General features: G+C 43.0%; 1 protein-coding gene across 1 annotated transcript in view; it reads left to right on the forward strand.

Annotated features, from left to right (window-relative positions):
- Nucleotides 1-19,716, forward strand: part of GPC3 (glypican 3) — a 278,907-nt gene that overhangs the window by 160,907 nt on the left and 98,284 nt on the right. The window contains exons 4-5 of the mRNA XM_084638957.1: nt 13,982-14,115; nt 18,366-18,491. Of these exons, the coding sequence (XP_084495083.1) occupies nt 13,982-14,115; nt 18,366-18,491 (260 nt within the window). The remainder of the gene's footprint in view (nt 1-13,981; nt 14,116-18,365; nt 18,492-19,716) is intronic.

A 19,716-nucleotide genomic window follows, 5' to 3' on the forward strand; every position in this document is an offset into this window, starting at 1 on the left:
CATAGTTTGCCAAGTGCCCCCAGCCATGAGAAATGAAATATCAACATTTTGATATTAAAGAGGGCAGTGACCAAATGCAAAAGCACTATAGGAAATAGACCCTGACTTCAAATGTCTTGCTTTTAATTGCATTTGCAGCATAATATACTGGTTGCAATGATTATCAATGCTGTGAACTTTTATTTCCGTCAGCAGATCTCCTCTGAACAGCTGGCTTGTCAGGCCAAGATGAGATGCATGCGTTTGTCCTGCAATAAGCTGTGATGCGATAGTGGAAATATTTTGTTTCAACCTACATAATAGGAAAAAACAGACTGGACTGGAATAAAATTATTTCTTGTGAAGAATGTTTTGATCATATTAGCAGGGGAAAGGCAATGAGCATAAATTTAAACTAGCGTGCCTGAGTATGTGGACAAAACGTGGAATAGAGGGCAGGAAATTAAACTGGCAGTTATTGAATGACCATGAACAAATCATTCTGCTTCTGTGTCTGATTCCTCAACTGTAAAATAAGAACCAAGCTGCTGCTCCTCCCCCTTTGTAAAGTTGTTTGAGATCCACAGATGGAAAGTGCTGTGTAAGTGCTAAGTATGAGGATGATTTCTTCTGCAAACAGGAGTCATCTGGATAGGCACCAGGATTCCCAGCTCCAAATGGTCAAAAACGAGGAGTCAGTTTCCCAAAAACTATGAGATTGGCTTAAAATGAGATTTAAAAAAAAACATTATAATAAAGTTTAGACTCTTTTTCTTTGCCTCCTGGTTGTTGAGCCTTCAGGGTGCACTTGGATCTTGTTTTTATGACTTTCTCTGCTACCAGGAAGACTAGAAATGTATTTTTTTATATGAAAGCAGAAATTCTCACATAACCTGAGTCCAGGAGTTGGGGTTTTAAACATCAGCAAGGGCAAGGCTAGCAATGCCATTGTAAGAGTTGGCTCTGGGTGAGGTATCTTCAAGCCCATCAACCACTTCATTTGTATCATAGTCTCTCCACATAGAATTCAACCATAAAACAGTGTAGGAGCATCCATAATGGATCTAAAACACTGAAAATGGTGTCCTCCGCCCCACACTCTCAAAAGGAAAAGACTTACAAAGATAGAATAGAGACAGAGGCAATCTCTCACTGCCTTCTGCCCTGACTAGCTGCTGCCCAAATATGCAAACGCCACAGGACAAGAAAACCCCAGAAATTAAAAATCTCTTAGCAGCAAGTGCTCCTTATAATCAGGCCAACAGCGACATGGAGCCCTGGAGAAATGGTGAGATCTCATTCACACTCTGAATTGCTCTTCACCATTATTATTATGTATTTGCATCCTTGTAGCACTTAGTTCCCGAGTCCCAGCCCCTCTTTACTTCTGCAGAGGAGACCCGGCTCTGTGGCTGGCAGATCCTGCTGGGAACAGGGACCGTAGGGGAGACCTCCCAGCACACAGCCCCTAATACGCCGCTCCCTGCACCCTGAGCTACCCCCTGCCTGCACACAGCCCCTAGACACCCCTTCTTGCACCCACAGCCACCCCGTGTGCACACAGCCCCAGATATCCCCTCTCTGCACCTTGAGTTACCCCCTGTCCTCACACAACCCCTAGTTACCCCTGCCTTGCGCCCTAAGCTGTTGTCAAACTTTTTGAACTAAGCCCCCCACCTTTGAGTTATAATTTTTGATTGCAGACAGGTGGGTGGCCTGCTGAAGTGAGTCAGGGGCTGGAGGTGGCACTCCCTCCCTGGACCCCCACCCCCCCAAATAGAAGTCAAATTACATCTATGCCCAAGGCCCCTGCCCCGAACCCCCCACCCCTGCTGGGCCCTGGAGTTTTTATAGCACGTGGAGGGAGGCCTCAGAGAGAAGAAGGTTGAGAACCCCTGCCCTAGGTCACACGGCTTTGGGAAGTAGTTGGGAAGAGAAGATAGCAATTAAATAAGCGGAGTTTAGCATAATAAGCAGAAGTCTCAGCTGGCCTTCTTTTAAAACACACGGTAGTTTTCTCCCTTAGTTAAACCCTGAATACTGCAGACATGGAAAAGAAGAAAAACCTTGTTTACATCAAAGACGTTAAAAAAAAAAAGTTTGACTCAAAATGAGGTCACAGTCCTTGGAACAAAAGTCCATCCTCTGCAGTAGGAGAATCGGGTCGGTCTAGGAGTCCGTTAGAATCTCAAATTAGTGTAGACGTGGGTCACAGAAATCAAGGGGAGTTTAGGGGTTTCAGACTTTATAGGGGCAGCAGAGCTGAAATTAAGGATTTGAGAATCTCTCGGGAGCCGTGGTTTCTCTTAAGGAGAAGGATAACTCCAGCAGGAGTAGAAATGGAAGGGGAATCTCTTTATACACCTATCTTAGTTATTCAAGGCCTGATTCAGTGGAAGCAAAGATATCTGGCTTCAACAGGCAAGTACAGGTTTTCGAAACCCTTAAGAAGTCCCTTGCGTTCTGCGCTGCTTTTTTGACTCACTGAATTTGCTTCCTTAAATAGGCACTGGAATAGAGTGATTCTGTCATATGCTTAATGCAGTTAACCTTTTAATTCTTTCTCGGATGTCAGTGCTATTGTCATGCAAATATATGCAGTAGCCTAATGAGCAGTCGCATCTGGGCAGCGTGGCAGGATAAGTGCAGAGCAGCCCATTCCTTACGCTTGAGGAACTAAAGCCTTTCTCATTAGCTGTCAAATTAACAGGCGCCGAGTGTTCCCCAACCCGCGTCCCTGCTTGCTGTGCTAACAGCATACACAGCCCAATGTAAGGGAGCTAGAGAAGACTCTGATGTTGATAAACTAGGGGATGTCAACACTGCAGCTGGGAGTGTGGCTCTGCTCGAGCTAGCATGCTAAAAATAGCCGTGCGGATGTCGCGGTTTGAGCGGTGCTGCGGGCTAGCCACCCAAGGAGGGCCCGAGTAGATTGGGCAGATTTGGATCAGCTGGCTAGTCCGTGACCAACATCCATGCTGAAGTAAGAGACTGCAGACTCCTAACAGTGTGTCTGGCTCCAGGAAAGAGCTAGATACTGCTCGCTCAGGGGCTGATCCTGCTTCCTCTGAAATCACTCATAACATGGCTTCAAAGGAGAAGGATCACATTAGGGTGACCAGATGTCCCGATTTTATAGGGACAGTCCCGATTTTTCGGTCTTTTTCTTATATAGGCTCCTAGTACCCCTCAGCCCCGTCCCGATTTTTCACATGTGCTGTCTGGTCACCCTAGATCACCTCCTTGTAGCTTAACCTGTAGAAGAAGGGGAAAACTAACCCAGAAACTCCCTGAACTGCTTCCCTGGAGCTGCCTATGAAATCTCCTCTGGAGGGAGAGGGGTAAATCCAAAAGCTCCCCATGCTGTTTGCAGGATAGTCCCACTTTGCCAGGGAAAAGATGTATCATCAGAAGGGGCTTTTCTGTACAGTATTTGGCACATTGGGGCTCTGTTCTTTGTTTGGGGTCCCTGGGCACTACCCTAATAAATGCAATAAAAACGTGATCGCCTTCAAGCTGCTCCATTTGAGAAGAACATATTTTCCTCTCCTTCTGAGTCCCTCCTCTCTTAAAACCCCTCTGCTTTCTATTCCCCACCCCCCTTCTCTGGCTAGCTGCGAAGTGTCTACTTTGCATGAAAGGAGCTATATAAAAATGAATTGCATGGTAATATTTCCTCCTATTTAGTACCTGTCAAATCCCACTTCAGTCTGTAGGAGGTTTTAAAGCTGTGTTGATGATCTACAGGGCAACCTAGTCCCATATCTGTGATGGCCACTGACTAGCTGTAGTGCATGTTGGTAGCGTGTATTAGGAGTCACTGCGTGAGGTGGCATGACAGAAGCTGTGTTATTCTAAGCATTTGTGTTTCTATGCATTTGACATGGTTAGTGTTGCATTATTTAAGCCCAATGTATTATTGAACATTTATTCCTAGGTGTGAAGACGAGGTCACTTCCTCTGATTCCTGATTTGGTGTCCAATGTTTAGGCTACTGTCTCTTATGTAATCTAAAAAAGAACAGGAGGACTTGTGGCACCTTAGAGACTAACCAATTTATTTTGAGCATAAGCTTTCATGAGCTACAGCTCACTTAACCCTAACCCTAAGTTGCATCCGATGAAGTGAGCTGTAGCTCACGAAAGCTTATGCTCAAATACATTGGTTAGTCTCTAAGATGCCACAAGTACTCCTTTTCTTTTTGCGAATACAGACTAACACGGCTGCTACTCTGAAACCTATCATTATGTAATCTATGCAGTGATATCTGAATCACTGCAATTGCAGTGAACTGAAGTTTGTAAGTAACATTTGAGAGTCAGTTAATGGGGAATTCCAGTGAAATGTTTGTAGAAGACGACATTCGGATTATCCCACTCGGTTTGTGTCTTTTGCTTTAATGCTCAGTGTGAGAAGAACAATCATTAGTTAATGATGTGCTTCTTAAAATAAAGCATTATACATTCATTTTATGCCCATAATCATATTTTCTGTCAAGGGGGGAAGACTGGGGAACATCTGCCTACCTCATCTTCATGACAAAATATATATGATTACAAGCATATAATATGAACGTTAGCCCTAGTGTTTATTCACTTCTGTTAATCAGTATTCATTTGAGAGCGTGCCATGCAGTTTGTGGAAAGCAATGCAATCAGTTGAGTAGTATGGTAGATTTAAATCAGCAATAAAAGCTCTGGGGAAATTAACAAGACAAAACATTAACCACAGACTAAACATTAACATATATTAGCATTTTTATTACACCTGTAGAAATGTTAAATGTGCTTGGTTACTACTATTAAAAAGTTTATGTTCTATACCATATCATTTCAATGTTATATTTTGTTTTAAAGACTTTTGGAGTTTAATTAATCTGATTTATATAGCAGCATTTGAGTAATAGACTTCAGGTTCACTTTTATGGTAACTTTAAACATAAGGAACATGCTTGTTTTGTGTTTATCATGCTAACAATACATCTAACATTTAATAAAGTAGGTCACTAAAACAGGGGAGAGGGGGAAGGTCTTTGTTTTATTGAAATCCTTTGGATTTCTAACAGCAAGAAAATAAACACTAGTCTGAGGGCAATGAATCCAGTTCTATAAATACAGCACATTTTCTTGACGTCTGTGTCAGTCAGTTGTGTGTGTGGCAGAATTCTCTCTCAAATCATCCTTCAAGATACTGTATTCAAATCAGTTCCAATGGTTAATTGCTTTTCATTTTAATGTGCAGTTTCTCCCAGAAGAAACTCAGAAATAGGTATAAAATGACATATGTGAACTTGAGAACAGAGAAGATTGCAGGAGGTAATCTTTAAAAATGAGGCCATTCCCTTGAGGAATAAAACCCTGTACCTTCATGGAAAAGAATCTATAAGCAGGAGAAATTCACACAGAAGACAAATGGAAACTCCATGTAAAGTTTAAGCAAAGGTCAAATGTTGCAAGTTATTCTTTAGAGCAAAGTGAAGCTCGTGGTCTGAATAAAAAGGTAAAATATCAAACAGTCCACTCATTTCAATTCCAGGGGAAAGCTGATTATTTTTTTAAAAAATAGCTCCTAGAAAATTACTTTTAAAATGCACTTATAGTCTCTAGAGCAAATCTCTCAATGGCTTTAGGAGTTACAGGTGGATTGTTTTGCAATGATTTCCTTATAAAATTTGCTTGATTTATGAGTAAGATGACTTTTTCCCCTAAACTACAAGCTCTTAATTGTCCTGTGATCTGAAAGTCAAGCTTGGTTTTCTGTGGCTCATGCGCTATGGGACCAATCCAGAGCTGATTAAAGTCAGTGGGAGTCTTTACACTGAATTCAGTGGACTTTGGATCAAGCCCTATCAGCAGAAATAAAGATTCTGCCCCTGAGAGTTAGTCAACAATCCATTCTGTATTGATGATGCCTGGAGCTAGAACACAATGCATTCCTGGGCAGATACCAGGAGGCCAGAGCTCTTGTACATCTGAGAAATGTGGAACCTTTCAACAAAGGGGGTTGAAAGTCTCTGGAAACTGAATATAGGTGAGAGAAACTTCTCTGAACAGAAAACTGTCGTTTGGTAAGTTGAGTTTTAGTCTGAGGCTACGTCTACACTTAAAAAGCTATAGAGCTGCAGGGACCACTGCAGCGTGTCAGTGTGGACACTCACCACACTGACGGGAGGGGTTCTTCTATCACTGTAGTTAATCCAGCCCCCTGAGAGGCAATAGCTAGGTCGATGGAAAATCTTCCGTCGACCTAGTGCTGTCAACACTGTGGTTAGATTGTTACAGCTACATCTCGTGGGTGTGGAGTTTTCACACCCCTGCGAGGTGTAGCTATGCTGAGGTAAGTTTTCAATGTAGACCAGCCCTCAGAGGTGTGTTTTTACTTTGGTTTGTTTGTAATCCTTTCTGTCCATATTCCTTTTACTTGGTGTCACAAATACCTGTGTCTCTTTGTTAATAAACATGTTTTACTTTTACCGCAAACCAGCTCAGGGCTTTGATTGAAGCGGAGGGTTGGTCAACCCCAGTTAAGTTAATAAACTGCTGTGTAATGTCTATTGAAAGGAGCATCCAACTTGGTAAGGTTTGGTGGGTACTATGGTAAGAGGGGCTTGACCACTGCAGAGAAACCCGTTTTGGGGAAGAACTCAGGGCTGGGAGGATGCTGGTGTTACCCTGCAAAGTGAAACCGTGCTGGTGGAAGCCCGGGTGAGGTCAGGGTGCTGTGAGCAGGCTGTTGGCATCAGGCTCTTAGCCAAAGCTGCACAGCACAGCGGCTCCCAGGGTTACAGGGCACCTGGTGACACAACCACTTGCTGTTCTGGGTTGAACCCCAAAGCATTGCAGCCAGGGAAGTGCAGGGGTTCCTCTGAGGGAGAAGTCAGTAGCTGATGGGTACCCAGCATACTGCACAGCAGTGAAGACAAGGGTCGAATGTTTGGGAATTGACCAGACCCAGTGAGGCTTGCAGTCCATGGTAGAACTAGTTTTTAAAAAAACAACATTCTTTTGCAGCCATGACTGGCACCATCCTTCTTTTCTCAGGTTTCACAAAAAGTGACCCCTCTCTTTGCAAATGCTTGTAGAGAAGTTTTCTGCTGTACCAGTTTGCATTTTCCTTAATGTCAACAGGAGGGGCGCAGAACATTCAAATTCAGCTTGCTGTGCCTCTTGTTCGTAGAGCTTGTCTACAGGGATACTTGAGAACATAAGAACGGCCATATGGGGTCAGACCAATGGTCCATGTAGCCCAGTGTTCTGTTTTCTGACAGTGGCCAATGCCAGGTGCTTCAGAGGGAATGAACAGAACAGGGCGATTATTGAGTGATCCATCCCGCGTCGTCCAGTCCCGGCTTCTGACATTCAGGGGCTTTGGGACACCTAGAGCATGGGGTTGTGTCTCTGACCATCTTAGCTAATAGCCAATGGTGGCCCTATCCTCCATGAACTTTTCTAATTATTTTTTGAACTCACTTATGCTTTTGGCCTTCACAGCATCCCCTGATGACAAGTTGCACAGGTTGACTGTGTGTTGTATGAAGACATACTTCCTTATGTTTATTTTAAACCTTCTGCCTGTTAATTTCATTGAGTGACCGCTGGTTCTTGTGTTATATGAAGGGGTAAATAACACTTCCGTATTCACTTTCTCCACACCAGTCATGATTTTAAAGACCTCTGTCCCCCTGAATCTGTCTCTTTTCTAAGTGAACAGACCCTGTCTTTATAATCTCTCCTCATGTGGAAGCTGTTCCAAACCCTTAATCATTTTTGGTGACCTTCCCTGTACGTTTTCCAATTCTAATCCATCTTTTTATCAGAACTGCATGCAGTGTTCAAGATGTGGGCATACCATGGATTTATAGAGAGGCATTATGATATTTTCCACCCGTTTCCTAATGGTTCCTAATATTATGTTACCTTTTCTGAGTGCCGCTGCACACTGAGCAGATGTTTTCAGAGAACTATTCAGAATGACCCCAGGATCTCTTTCTTGAGTGGTATCAACTCATTTAGACCCCATCATTTTGTATATAGAGTTGGGATATTTTTTCCCAGTGTGTCTTGCTTGATATTTATCAACACTAAATTTCATCTGCCATTTTGTAGCTCAGTCACACAGTTTAGTGAGATCCCTTTGCAAATCTTTGCAGTCAGCTTTAGACTTAATTATCTTGAGTAATTTTTATTGTCTGCAAACTCTGCCACCTCCCTGTTTACCCCCGTTTCCAGATCATTTATGAATATGTTGAACAGTACCAGTCCCACTACAGATCCTTGAGGGACCCCGCTATTTACTTCGTTCCATTGTGAAAACTGAACATTGATTCCTACCCTTTTCTTTTTTGTCTTTTAACCAATAACTGATACATGAGAGAACCTTCCCCTTTATCCCAATTTGCCCAAGAGCCTTTGGTATGGAACCTTATCTGAAAGTCCAGGTATACTATATCAACTGGATCACCCTTGTCTACATGCTTATCGACACCCTCTAATAGATTGGTGAGGCATGATTTCCCTTTACAAAAGCCATGTTGGCTCTTCCCCAACTTCGTGCATGGCAAACTGAGGAGTGAATCTACAGTGCACTAGCCTGCAACACCGTTACTGGCCACGTGGACCCTGCTTCCATATGCTTAAAGTGCCAGACAGCAGTACATCAAAGTTCAAAGTGCACACTTTTAGTGTGTGGTAGCAGGGTCCACCCAGCTGGTTAGCACGTGGCAAGCTAGTGAGCTGTAGATTCACATCCTGGCTTGCTGTGCACAGCGTCTCTGGGTAGACAAGTCCTAAGAAGAAGTGTTAACTTGAGGGATGCAGCTGTACTCAGGCTTTGTCTACACTGATGTTTAGGATTTGATTCCCTACTCCCTCTGCACTCTGGTATATCTGCCGCTGTGCAAACCTCTAGTGTAAACCCACTGTACTGATGTGGGTTACCTCACTTTCCAACTAGGGTTTGCATGGGTACTCCTGAGCACGAGCCACCCCATCATAGGTTTCACCCCAGTGCAGCACATGTACACTAGAGGTTTGCTGCAGTGCAGTTATATGAAGGTAGCGTTGCTCACGCAGAACAGCCCCAGTGTAGGCAAAGCCTTAGAGACCCGCAGGTGCCTGGCCCCTTCTGTCTTTGAAGAGCTCTCCTGGATGACGCCATTGGCACCCCCCCACCCACCTTCATTATGCTTCAGCGTGTTTTTATCAAGTCCTTGATCCAGCCTTACTCGTGTCAGGATCAATAGCGTTCACGGACTCAAAGCACAGAGCTGCGAAAGGAGAGGGAATTGCACAGTGTCAATGAAAAATCAAAGTTAAGTTCTCACAGATGACTGCTTAAAATACCTGACCTTTACCTGCTCCTCTTCTTTGCTTTAAATCCGTTACTGTCAGTGTAGGGATAGTGGTGGACCTTCCATATTTTGTAAAATTATGTACCACATTGCATTACATGGGCACTGGTATGACAGTGTATCCGTGTTGTCCCCTTCTTTTACTTTTCTGCCCACTGCTGTTGAGCAAAGTAACTGTTTTGAAATGTTTTGTTCTGCATGTGGCTCTGCAGGGATATGTACGCAGTGTGTCCAAGAGAAGAGAGAGAGTGCTGCCAGAATGGCTAACTCACTTGCTATTTTATTGTAAGTCTTATCGTATTTGATTGCTTTCATAAAACCCCAGCTCCTGGAGTCATGTGATTACGTGAGAATCTCAGCTTTTTTAAAATTAAGTTTCTAGCCTTCATGCTTGCAGAGAAAAATGTGAACCCAAAAGGCTCAAAATCCAGAAGACATAACAAATAAAAAGGTCCCAAATGCATTACTTTTTAAAAAAACCATGATTTTTAAGCCAGTTTCATGATTTTCTGGGGGACTGACAGATGATTTTGGGGCACGTGGGACTTGGCAAGACTAGAAAGGAAACAGCTCAAAGAGCAGTGGAGTGAAAATAGGGAAAAAGTTAAGTACCAACGAAGCAATGCCCCAAGAGCAACAGCAGCGGTGGGAAGAACAACATCAGAAAGGGGAAAAGAGCAGCAGAAAAGGCACCTGCGACAACATGTCATCCCCGTACGCCTGAAACCAGCAATGAAGGATCCAGGCTTGTGACGTTCCTGGGAGGTTTATCTCTTTCTCGTTATTGTATTGCAGCCTGGGCAAACAAACTGTGCTGCTCTCGATAATGAAAGAGGTGACGGTACTAATTTATTTACCAAACGAAATGTTGGATGTAATAGAATGGAATTAACCTCTTCTTCAGCTTGCTCGTCAGGTGGCGGTAGCACCAGGCAGTGGGTGTGCTTTTAGCCTCGAGCTTGTTGCTAACTGGTAGTTCAGCTGGCTAGCTTAGTTCACTGCAGTGTGAAGATAAATTAGGCAGTCCTAAGAGTATAGATTTAGGAGCCTAACTGCAGGCCCCCAGCTGCCCTTGGAAACAGGATTTGCTAATAATTTCAGTGCTAACACAATCTGAACTTGAGTGACATTCACCCAGTGTCACTCTCTCAGGAGCAGCTGGATAGGGAAGGCCTGGAGAACGGGGATCACAAAATCAATGAAGTCAGCATGTTGTCTCCATGAATGAACCGTGGAACTCGTGCACAATAAGTAACACATTATGATTTACTGGCAAGTCCGCTGATGTAAACAAGGAAAACAGAGGGTCAGGGCTAAATGAAGTTGCAATAGGAAAGCAATCTATTATTTTCCTGTCATTCTTCCACAGAGGGATAAGGAACAGATCTCCGCAGGTGCTGTTTTAGAGCGGTCTGCGCTCTGACGGGAGGATCTTTGCCTCATAATGCACACAACAGCAGTGCAACTGGTTCTGTGCTTACCGAGCGACAAAAGTAGCTGCTTTCTTGAGGGGAGAACTGGGCAGGGATGTCAATTTGTGGAAACCGAAATGGTTCCTGAGAAAGGGTCAGTTTCGAGTCATCTTCTGATTAGAAAAATGTTTGGGGTGGGGGAGTTTCTAATTGTCCAAACATCCTGTATTGATGTTTTCAAACCAAAGTTTCATTTTTCAATTTTAAATGAATTTTCATTTTGAAAAGTAATTACCGGTAACTGATACTAAAAAAGGTAAAAATCAAAATGGAAACAAAATGTTGAAAAGACATGTTAATTGACCTGATCAGAATTTTTTTTTCAAATGATCAGTTCATGTAAATTTTTAAGATTTCAACTTTTCATCCTGTGTCCAAATGGGGAGAAAAAAATTCAAAATCTCAACCGTTCATGGGATGGGAAAATCACGCCCTGCCTGGCTCTACTTGAGAGTACATGAGGCACCTCACTTCTTTTCTTGCTACTTGCCCCGTTATCAAATCAATGTCTGATGAGCTAATTTGTGATGTTAACACAAGAGTTCGTGCAGTATTATTTGGCTGCAGCCGTGCTGTTTAATGTATTTATGGTACCAAGTGTTTTTGTTGGTCAGCATATGAAATTCAAACTGAGCTCTGATCTCAGACACCTGTTCCATGGACTTTGGTGTGGCTCTGCAGAGGTGCAGGGCAATCAGGTTGCAGAATCAGGGTTGTATGTTGATGTGAGGAAAACCCTCACTCAGTGGCCACTTCAGACACTAGGGGTTGATGCATATGCAGTTGCCTCAGGGAAGTGGAGATGCCCCACCTTTTAGCCTGCGGTGGTACTGTAGAGTTTTACTGCTGATCATGCTATAGAAATTTCTATCACCAGAGGCTGACAAATTCAAAGAACCAGCACATCTACCAGTTCTTCTTTTTGCCTGTCATAAACTCTTCTAGTCTGTCATTTACTTCTCTCTTGCTTTATCTTTTAGAACATATATTTTTTAAGTATTAAACCCAGTCCAAACTTCTGCAGTCGGTTGGTCTCACATGAAACCCGTTATCCCTCCAGATTTATTGTCTTTAGCTGGTGTCTTCTTGCATTGGTGGAGAGACCTGCATTATCAAACAAGTCAAACTTATGGCCGCCTGGAAACCAAGCAGTCAAAGAGCAGCGGATGCTGTCGGTGATTTTCATCTCTAGTTATTTCTGGCCACATTTTCCATACCATAATTCTGTCCCATAGGCAGCAATAGGCTAAAATTAGGCATTGTGGCTCTGTGGTTCCTAGGATTCACTGGTTGGCTGTAGAATAGTTTTAAGTTGAAACTTTCCATTGTCACATTCTCGCAAAGTTAGCATGTAATCCATGCTAGTTGCAAAAGCTGCAGGCAGATTATTAGCAACACTGTGACTAAATGAGTCAGATAACTCATTGGTTTGTCATGAGTCTTGCACTCGTTGGTACTGTACTTAAAGCCCCACCTCCTGGAGTCTAGTGTTTACATGCCAATTTCTGCTTATTTTTTGTTCCTAAATAAATGAAAGTTTCTGGTCCCAATGGTTGTAGTGGATTGCTTAAAAGCATGAATCCTAAAGGCTCGCAAACCTGGAAGACTAGTAAACAGAACCTGAAATGTATTTTTTTTTTTTTTTTTAAATCTCAGGATTTTTAAGCCAGTCTCATGGTTTATTTGGAGCCTGACCTGTGATTGTTGAATGCTTCAGATTGACAATACTGTAATGTCCATTGCATGAGCCAGAGTGGATGCATGAGGCCCTTCCCCCTCTGCTGCGCTGATCCCATATAAAATAGAGCACTTCTGGTGTAAGAGCGCTTTCCAGGGGTGTTCATGTGAGTAACAAGCGAGCATAGCCACAGTGAATCCATTTCTTCAGTCGGAGTGAATGTTTGTGGGGAAACTCTGCGGTATTCCCCCAGCTCTGGTAACAAGCCTGTTGGCTCATGCATGCCCTCATCTGGCCAGGGCTCTCCAGAGCATCCTGAAGAGTGAAATCCACCCTTTTCCTCTCAGATCCCACTCAAACTCTGTTTTGAGGGCGTAAGTGAGCTTTCAGGGAAGCACAGTCCTTCCACACAGAGGTGAAGCATCAAAGGGGGCGTACGGTCTCATGGGGAGTGGCTACTGATTGTGACAGGAAAACAAAATGATCTTTTTAAAGGGGTTGACAACCAGAAATATTAGTTCTTCTTTAACTCTGGCCTGGTATCTGTATCTTATTTTGCTCTGACTTTCAAAAAGAAAGTGCAGAGGAACTTCTGAAGCACCATGGCTGATAACACAGAGAATATTTAACCTGTCAGTTTGGAATTCTGCCAGGAAAAGCTTATAGCTCGGGGTTTTGACAGCTGATTGCTCTCTGTGCATTGCCTTCGATGCCACAAGGCTGGTATCCTTACAAAGAACTATGTGATCTTTACAATTCTCTTTTATGAGCTTGTTTCAGTCTTGGAGCAAAACATACTTCCAAGATTGGAGCGCTGTTCAGATGGACTTGTTAAAAAGAAAAACTAGCCCTCAAAGGGCCAGATCCTCAGCATACCTCTGATGACTTTAATACTGAGTTACTCTGGCTGAGGATCTGGCCCAGAAAGGTTAGAAAGATTAAAAACACCTTGCACTTGGAAAACAGAGCTTTATATTTCTGACCAGGAACTTCTGTGGAGAGGCACAAAACGCATAATCCTTTGACTTTTCCCTTCAGGCTCATTCATCATTTGAGAAAAAGCCTTTGTTACTAGGTGAGAACCAGGACCAGCCTCCACAATGGAAGAAATTGGTTGACATACTTGTTATTCTGCACCAAGTTCTTTTGCTTTACAAGTTACCCCCACAAATTCCTCTGGGATGAGACAATGGGTAAAATTTTCAAAAATGCGTAAGTGACTTGGGAGCCTTCATCCGATTTTCAAAAGTGTGACATAGGCCCAGATTTTTAAAGGTGTTTAGGCACCTAACTCCTTATTGACTCCCAAGTGCCTAAGTCACTTAGTAAATGTGACATTGGCTCCCAAGTCACCGAGGCGCTTTTGAAAATTTTACCCTGCATCTTTATCATGCTATTTTAAAAAATGGATACGTGTGGTGGACAGTACATCTCTTAGCCTTTTGCTTCTGGTGTGTTGCTTGCTGCACTTTAGCTCATAATGCTTTTGTGTTGCGTTTTCAGATTAGCAAATTCTGTGGCCATTCCCAACAGAGACAGTATAGATCAGCTCATGACCCTGAAGACCTTTTCATTGACAAGAACGTACGGAAGGTGGCTCACACAGAACATGAGGAAACCCTGTCCAGCCGGAGAAGGTGAGACCGTTTTGACTCTGAGTATACATGGCTGCTGTCTTTATGAGGCAGGAAACTACTCTGATGTAAAACTCTGAAATATATCCATGTGGGTGAGGGTTACATGTTTTCATGGCTACTGTGTAAATGTCAATGTGTTTTTCTTTTAAGCATAAAACTGTCTTCTGATTCCCATCTTTGATATTCCAGGGGCTGTACAAAACACTGTTTTTAAAGGTTGCCAAGGCAGATGTTAACCTTAGCCTGAAGCATGGCGCACAAGGTTTCCAACCTTATAGTATGGAGGGATTTTTTTTTTATTTAACACTTTAAAAACATCAAGGAATGTTCACAGCAGTTTTCTAAGTGTTTGAAAATCAGAGCAGGCGTCTGTGTTCGTGGCACGGAACCCAGCACTTGTTCCAGCTAGGTTTAACTCGGTAAATAGAAGCTGTAATTTAGTGGGATTATATTGGTATGAAGGGAAAAAGCTCTTCTCCCTCTCACTGATTTTTAAAGCAGACTAGGAGAATTTTGCGTGCATGCGCTTATGTATTTAAATAAAAGAAGAACAGCTGCAGAAATGAAATGAGAAAATTTGATTTTTTTTTGTAAATGTGGAAACGCTCAAAGACGACGTGAACAAAGTCACCTGTAAATATTTACTGGGCCAAATTCTCATTGTCTTTCAGTCGGGCCGTACCAGGGTGGACTAAGAGGAGACTGCTTGTAAGTGTGTTATAAGCATCTTTGTTCCTCCATTATCTTCCTGTGTTGTGGGGGGCACACTGCACAGACTCTGGAAGTGATGCATTATTGTCATTTGAGGAGCATGGGATTTGGAGAAACCCACTGCAATGTACTTAGGGCTTTAAGAGAGGCTGTACGTACTGACATTGGAAACGTTTCTCTCCTTCACTTTGCGACTGATGTCTCCCATCCTCCTGTTGTGAGCAGATGATCACTTGCAGCTTCAGCCGACAGAAAACATTGTTCCTTCCAGTGCTCTTCCTGCGGGATCTGGTACCTCAGTTTACAATAACAAGATGGGAGCTGCTTTCAGGACAGGACCTCATAGGAAATTGACAGCTACAAGATGAGAGACCATCCTGGTTACACACGAGGGGAAATGAAAAGGAAGGAGGGATGAAAGATTCTGGAACAAATGATCAATCAATCTGTCTGTAAGACCGAGAGGATAATCAGGTGGTAAGGAATAGCCAACATGGATCTGTCAAGAACAAATCATGTCAGACCAACCTAATTCCTTCTTTGATAGCGTTACTGGCCTAGTGAGTTGGGGAAAGCAGTAGATGTGCTATATCTTGATTTTAGTAAGGCTTTTGACACAGTCCCATGAGACATTCGCACAAGCAAATGAGGGAAATGTGGTCTAGATGAAATTATTATAAGGTCAGTGCACGGCTGGTTGAAAACCATACTCAAAGAATAATTATCAATGGTTCGCTGTCAAACTGGAAGGTTGTATCTAGTGGGGTCCTGCAGGGATCTCTCTTGGGTCCAGTACTATTCAATATTTTCACTAATGACTTGGATAATGGAGTGGAGAGTTTTCTTATAAAATTTTCAGATGACACCAAACTGGGAGGGATTGTAAACACTTTGGAGGACAGGATTAGAATTCAAAACAACCTTGACAAATTGGAGAATTGGTCTGAATTCAACAAGATGAAATTCAATACAATTCAAAGTACTTCACTTAGGAAGGAAAAATCAAATGAACAACTACAAAATGTGGAGTAACTGGCTGAGCAGTAGTATTACAGAAAAGGAACTGGGGATTATAGTGGATTTCAAACTGAATACGAGACAATAACGTGAGGCAATTGTGAAGAAGGCTAATATCATTCTGGGATGTATTAAAAGGAGCATCATATGTAAGACATGGGAGGTAATTGTCCGACCCTGCTCAGCAATTCAGCACAAAAATCCCATGAGAAGAATCTTGACTTATTTTGGCCTCCCGGATGGCCCCATGAAGAAAATAAAGCCCCTCAGGAAATGCATTAAAAACAAATGGTGATCACAAGATATTCTAGTGCCTGCCGAAAGTGAAGACATAAATCTTCCCGTGTATTTTTGCAGGGAAAGATGCTCAGGCTTTGTGATGTGTTTTTAATGACATTAGTAAGGCTTTTCTCGTTAACTAAAGCTTGTTTATTGGTGGAGATGAGGCGATAAATAGCAGCACTGACATCTTTCAATAGCCAGAAAAGCTGCATTATGAAAAGGAGTACTTGTGGCACCTTAGAGACTAACCAATTTATTTGAGCATAAGCATAAGTACTTCTGTACTTTCCACAGTATGCATCCGATGAAGTGAGCTGTAGCTCATGAAAGCTTATGCTCAAATAAATTGGTTAGTCTCTAAGGTGCCACAAGTCCTCCTTTTCTTTTTGTGAATACAGACTAACACGGCTGTTACTCTGAAAGCTGCATTATGTTACTTCCCATCAATACTGTAGGAGAAAAAAAGGGAATCCTCTTCCACTCTACCTCTGTTAGTTAGAGAGGCCGTGTGCACTGGCTGTGTGAATCTGATGATGGGTGAAAAGCTGCATGCCTTATTAAAAGTAAAGAAATAAAAAATAAAGGCTCTCTTTGAAAGCATCCAGACATCTTTCTCTTTGTTTTGTCTGCCCCCAGCTGGGTGGTTTGTAACTCACGGCTAATCTCTGTAACAGTTTACTTCAGTCTGAAGTGGATTCACTCCTTTTAAAATAAGGAATGGTACGTGCCAAAAGGCAGACCGTACCAGTCCAGGGATGATTGACATTGCACGAGTGCCTGCAGGCTCCAGGCAGGCTCAGAGGCCCCACTGTGCCAGGTGTCGTACACAAGATAGTCCCTGCTCCCAGGTTGACGACATGCTTACAGATCAGGAGACAGCCAAAATACAAAGGGGGAGAAAAAGGGTGGGAGGAAGGGCACCATCGGCTAGGGGTCTGATGCACACACCTTGTGGTTCAACAATATCGATTGTAGATATTGAGCAAATCTCAGTATTTCCCCCCCCCCCCCGCCTTATGGAGCTTAGGTCTCCACCTCCTCACCTGGCCCATTAACAGAACGCTCCTGCAGCCCCAAGCCCCATTGCTTTATAGGCTATGCACTGGTTGTATTTCATTCATTGTGCCTTGATTTATTTTAGTTATTTTCCATTTGTTTTCTATTACTCCCCCTGCCCCGAGTTAAACACACTACTGCTCTGCCCCGGTTCTCCCTCCACCCTTCAACAACCCCTCGGTCCCAGCCTCCAGTCCAGAGTCAAAGGAGCGCTTTGTGGATGGTGCCCTAGGGAGCAAGCAGGTGAGCTTATTGCCACCGCAGGATTTAAATGGAGGAGGAGTCTCAGTTCTGGGGGTGGAGGGAGGCAACAGAGACGGTCACAAAGTACCCCAGAGCCTAGGGGAAGGTGTGCTGCTCTGAATACAGCCCACTTTGGGAAATGTGTCCAGTACTGAATTTGGCTCATTGTTACATATTACGTAGCGTGCATTGTCAGTGGACGGTAACTGCCTGTGTTATCAACTTCTCCACATTTTACTACAGTAGTTCGTTACAAATTCGGACCGTCACCTTGCAGACACAAGCGCTTAACTTTACATGGGTGAGTAGTCCCATTGACTTGTGAGGCTACTTGTGTGTAAAGTGAAGCACTTGTGTAATTGTAACCTGCTGGCGAGTGTGTGTTACATGTCCCAGTTACTGAGCTTTAACTCTTCAGCTCAAACTGTAGCAGCTTATGCTTTTAGCTCCGGAGGTCCCTGATGGAATCCTCACCATGTCAGCCAAGGGGATGACTGTCACCTAGGTGTTTGCAGGATCGGGGCCATCGGGCCCACTGCTTCTTGCAGCCTTTGAAATCAGGGGGAATTGTGCCTGACTAAGGAATGCTTGGATCTGCCATTTGAGAATAGCTGACATGACATGACAAAATGACATAGAGGGTGTGATGCAGAGTGGCAGAAGTCTCCATAAACAAGCCTGATGCTTCACCTTTAACTTGCCATGGTGCTCCTTGCAGGTAGGAAGTTATGCATGACTTCTGGACACATTGGTTGCTATAAGCAGCTGTGCAAGGCCTGCTGGTAAAACCTGCTGAACTGATGATAATCTAACATTGGTTAGTCTCTAAGGTGCCACAGGTCCTCCTTTTCTTTTTGCGAATACAGACTAACACGGCTGCTACTCTGAAACCGATGATAATCTGTTCCTCTTTAACTTATACCTTTGTGCTTTCTTTTCAGGGAGCTCATTATGAAACTAAAATCTCATAGCAGTTTTTATAGCAGCTTGCCCGACTATATCTGCAGCCACGGTTCTGCTGTTCAGAATGACACCCTTTGCTGGAATGGACAAGAAATTGTGGACAGGTGAACAATTCTTTTTTTCTCCTCAGTACTCCTCATAAACAGTTAAATGTGCATGCAAGTTTTTGTAGGACTTGGGCCTACTGAATTCACTGATGTCTGAGATTTCACAAATAGCTTCACTGGCGATCTTTGTTATTTATACAAAACTTAAAAACAATCAGGCCAGAAGCTGAGTCTGCTGCGTGATGTTTAGCAGAGCGATGGAGCAGAGGGGGGCACAAAACTACCTATGGGAAGGAGCAGAAGGTTACTCTTCATGCTTTATTGAGATGTGGAAGCCACTCTGTTTGAAACACACACTGCTGTGGCCCAGTGGAGAATCGGGTGTGTGGGTGTTGACCAGTCAGGAACAAAGATGCGGAACAACTGCTTTACTAAGCAACACTCCCTCTGGAAAGGGCATAATTCAGTGACAATTTGGGTATCAATGAGGTTGTAGTTACCCTTTTACCTTTGGTGTGGCTTCACGCTGATGGTCATCTGGGCTACTGAGTTTTGGTAATACATCTTCTGGGTTTGTGCTGACTTTCTTCCAACTTGAACATCTGACCTTCATTCTAGAATGAACCATTAACATTAGGAAATAGACAAATGCCACAGTATTACCTGTGGACATGGTAATATCTGAAAAACATTCAATTCTGTCCTCAGGTGCACTTCAATGTGGACTGCATACATGCAGGTGTGCATGGAATTCGGTCCAAAGTGTGCAGTTGTTTTCCTTTGCATGATCTACTTGCACTGTGACCAACAGGAGGTTTCTACTGATGGGTCTTTAAATAAAAAGTCTTAAGTGTTGGGCCAAATTCATCCTTGGTGCAACTCTGGGATGCCAGCAGAGTATCAGCCACAGTGGTTCTTCCCCATTCTGTTTTCTCCTGCTTCTATATATAATATATTAAGTATATTCATTGCTTCTCTGGGTGTTGTGACAATTATCTGTGAGATTAATGGTGAATGACAAATGCAAGGTTAATATTACAAAGGAAAACGTGTTAATGAAAAACTTTTTTTTTTTTTTTGGCAAAACATTGGTCCCGAGAAATGTTCAAGAATGTATGAACTCAGCATAGTAATGCTTATTATAACTACACGTAATATCACCAGACTGCTCTTCTAATAACCCTACTTTGCAAAATGTCCTTTACTATTAAAGTAATTTACATAAGGAAAATAATAGAAATAATGTCAAGACATGGCAAAAATAATGTAGAGCATAAAGTAT

This window comes from Lepidochelys olivacea (assembly GCF_965140295.1).
Source record: "Lepidochelys olivacea isolate rLepOli2 genome assembly, chromosome: 9".
Classification (NCBI taxonomy): domain Eukaryota; kingdom Metazoa; phylum Chordata; order Testudines; family Cheloniidae; genus Lepidochelys; species Lepidochelys olivacea.